Source organism: Cicer arietinum, chromosome 7, assembly GCF_000331145.2.
Source record: "Cicer arietinum cultivar CDC Frontier isolate Library 1 chromosome 7, Cicar.CDCFrontier_v2.0, whole genome shotgun sequence".
Lineage (NCBI taxonomy): Eukaryota > Viridiplantae > Streptophyta > Magnoliopsida > Fabales > Fabaceae > Cicer > Cicer arietinum.
Genome location: NC_021166.2, coordinates 16735980 through 16739964, shown reverse-complemented (window position 1 = coordinate 16739964; position 3985 = coordinate 16735980). Strand labels below are relative to the sequence as shown.

Sequence of the window (3985 nt, the reverse complement as noted above, 5' to 3'; positions counted from 1 at the left end):
AATTGGCCAAATTCATTATAACAATAACTAACTCCAAGTTGTTGCTGATTTGAGGCATATCTCCATAATTCTCCATTTTGACTCAATATCAGAATAATTCACTCATAGCCTTTGCTCTCATGTACTAGCTTTATGCTTTACAAAAAATAATCTATTTGAGGCATATCTTCACAATTCTCTATATTGACTAAATATCAGAATAATTCAATGATTATCATTGTTGACCTCGTGCCTTTTATAGCTTTCCTTTTGTCCGGATAAATGTATGCACTTCTTCAAGAGTAATTGTTTGTTCTCTTCCAAACATAATAGCATCCTTGAAGTGTTCATATGAACTTGGCAGGGCATTAAGCAGGATCAGGGCTTTATCTTCATCATCTAGCTTGACATCTAAATTTTCTAAATCATCAAGAATCTTATTAAAATCAACAATTTATACTATAACAGGTTTTTCTCATCCATTTTAAAAGAAAACAATTGTTGTTTCAAGAAGAGCTTATTTAAAATTGATTTAGTCATGTAGAGAGATTCAAGATTAAGCCATAAGGTTGTTGTTGTTGGTTCTCTTGCAATTTCTCTTAAAGCTTTGTCTCCAAGACACAAGATGATAGTACTCTTTGCTTTTTCAATCAGTTCTTCCTTTCATGAGTAGACATTGTTGTACGAAGAGCCGATTCATCCTTGAACGAATTCACCAAACCTTGTTGTACGAAGAGCCGATTCATCCTTGAACGAATTCACCAAACCTTGTTGTACCAGAACAACGTGCATCTTTATCTTCCACAGACCAAAGTCATTTGATCCATTGAACTTTTCAATATCAAACTTTGTGGTTTCAACCATTGTTGCTCCCTTCCTACAAACAGCGTCAATTGTTAAAACAATATTGGGATCTGCAACAAACAAAACAAAAAACTAACAATTGTAAAACCATAAATTAAAACGGAGAATATTCTCCGTTTCAGCAGAAAATAGATAACGTTCTTGACCAGAACTGAAATAGCAGAAAACGGAGAATGTTCAACGTTCTCCTTTCTGTAGTTTAAAGAAATCCATTTTTGATATCAAAGTAAAACCAAAATAAAGAAATATAAGGGAAGAATAACACCCAGATTTACGTGTTCATCCTTAATTAATGAGACAGACGTCACATGCAATCAAGCAAGACAATTCACTATTGAGATTTGAATTTACAAGATTAAGGTCACTTCAAGATTGTTCTCCTAGTATCTATCACTACTGAGACTCAACAACACTAGTCTTCCTTTTCACAATCTTTCTTTTCTCTCTCCCTTAATCTCCTTTTTGATTTCCTACGAATCATCTTGGTAATTGCATAAACCTCTATTTCTCACCTCTCAGCAACAAGTGCATTTTACAATTATATATAGTATGCTAAAACAGATTAGTTTAACTAATTATAACTACCTTGTCGTAATCAAATTGGCCAAATTCAATTATAACAATAACTAACTCTAAGTTGTTGCTAATTTGAGGCATATCTCCATACAATAAAAAAAAGTTACAATAAATTTGGGGAACAAAGCTAAAATCCAATGTAAACAAAACAAAACAACGTCCGCATTAGAAACTTTTAAAAAAATCCAAAGGAAAGAAAGTGCAAAGCAAACTAAATTCTACCTGAATGAAAAACATTAACAAAATCGATCTTATTTGTACAATGATTGTCTTATATGAAAATATGAAAAATAATAAATCACATTTTTTTTTAATCTCAACAAAGTTCAATTACTTGTTTTTTTAACTTTCAAAAAACAATATCGTAATTTTAAAACTAAAGTTACCAATTTATAGTCTTTTACCAAATAAATAACCAATCCTTTATAAAAGCTTTCTGATTTGCACGCGTAACCCCAATAACGTCGCATGAAACTTATAACTCAAATATATTATTGTGGATCTCAAATCTTTCTAAAAGTATTTGTTTAATCAAATTTTGCAGTCCAAGTTCCTTCATATTGAGACAATCAAGTAGTGTGCACCAATTTTATATTTGAAAACAAGATGGGTAATGTGGCATCAAGAGGAGACAAACTAGGTGATGACTAATCAAATTTATCAAAAATTTTGTTTACCAATACACGGAGAACAAGCCGAGTATACACCTAAAGGCTCAAATCCATTTTATAATCCTTGTGGCCTATATGATTTCACAATTAAATACGACACAATATACTTAGGCATAGATAAGACAATTTCACCGAATTCAAAGGGAGCTATCCATGCCATTAGCACATGCTCCACACGTTGATCACTTGTTTTTGTTTCTTTTTTACTTTCCTTTTGAATCTAGATAGCTAAAGAAATGAATATAAACAATGACACCTATATATAAGGAAAGGATCATAGACTTACCTTTAGCATATATTAATATTCCAAATTAGAGCTTCTAAAATTTGAGGAAATAATAAAAACAAAAGATCAAGTACTATGGCAAACAAATACCATGTTCGTTCAATTAGTTTGCCTTCTCGATCTCATCCTAGCACCATTAGAGTTGATGAGGAGTTGAACAAGATCAAAGTTTGGGAAGGAACATCTACATCTACATCTACATCCATTCATACTAGTCTTTCATTGCTTGAAGATTTATACATTTCATTGGAAGATCTTCTAAACACGTCATCAATACAACATGTGATTTCTCATCATAGAGGTAAAAAATGTGTGGAAGAGGTGTTGGATGGTTCAATGAAAATTTTGGACATTTGTGGCATCACTAGAGACACCATGTTGGAAATTAAGGAAAATGTTAAATCCCTTCATTCTTCTCTAAGAAGAAGAAAAAATGATTCAAGTGTTGAAAGAAGTGTAGCTCAATACAAATTCTTCACCAAAAAGATGAAGAAAAATGCCAACAAATTGATCACATCTTTGAAGCATATGGATAGGCAAGTTGGGGTGTCCTCAATTTTGGAACTTGATCATCATTTTGTGTGTGTGATTAGAGTGCTTAGAGAAGTCATTGCGATAAATTTATCTATTTTACAATTCATTTTGTCATTCTTGACTATATCATCATCAAAGTCAAAGTCAAAAAAATGGTTGTTGGTGGCAAAAGTGATGCACAAGGGAGTTATAACATGTGAAGAGAATTCCCAAAATGCCAATGAGTTGCAATGTGTGAAAGTTGCTTTAAGGAGCCTTTTAAGTGATGTCACTGATGGAGAAAAGTTGAAGGCAGCACATGAAAGATTGAAGGCTTTGGAGAATGTCATTGAAAGTGTTGAGATTGGTTTGGAAAATTTATTTAGGCGCTTGATTAAAACTAGAGTCTCACTTTTGAACATAATTTCTCAATAGAGCATTTTAGTGGCATTTTATTCTAAAATCATGCAAGTCTTCCAAGTTTTAGAAAGCCTCTTGTGTTGATGAGTTGAGTGAATATTATTAGCTCAATTATTTATTATTGAATAAAATTCAATGATACAATGAACTGTAAAGAAAATTCTATTATCTAAATTTTGTATCATGTTTAATTTATTGTTTCCTCACAATACTTTTTAAAATTTAGGTTGAGCTAACACAACTCAACAAAACGAATTTCTTAACATACCTCTTGTTCACAGGCACATAAAATTGAACATCTGGAACTTGATTTAAGTTGTCTAATATTTACTACAAGAAAATTAACTTCTAGTGACAGACAAAATTTGTCATTAAGAGTCAAAATCTGTAGGTAAAGATTAATAATACTTTGAGTGACACCCGAATCCACCGTCAACTTTAAGGGGACGTCTTTCTATGCTTTAGGAATTGTCACTACATGTTTTGAGGACTATCGCTACATGTTTTTAATTTCTACCTACAATAATGACTGTCACTAGAAGCTAGATAAATATAAATAAAGAATTAATCTATTCCTACGGTATGTTCTGTCACTAAAACCTAGATAAATATAAATAAAAAATTGATCTTTTCCTAAGTTATTGTCTATCATTAAAAACTAGATAAATATAAATAA

The 3985-nt window shown here is 31.5% G+C and overlaps 1 protein-coding gene across 1 annotated transcript; it reads left to right on the top strand.

The window, feature by feature from the left end:
- The first annotated feature begins 2212 nt into the window (after positions 1-2212).
- On the top strand, positions 2213-3763 carry LOC101510096 (uncharacterized). Its single transcript, XM_004509358.4, has one exon. The coding sequence runs from the start codon at positions 2452-2454 to the stop codon at positions 3322-3324; it is 873 nt and encodes a 290-aa protein (XP_004509415.1). The 5' UTR covers positions 2213-2451; the 3' UTR covers positions 3325-3763.
- The last annotated feature ends 222 nt before the right edge of the window (positions 3764-3985 follow it).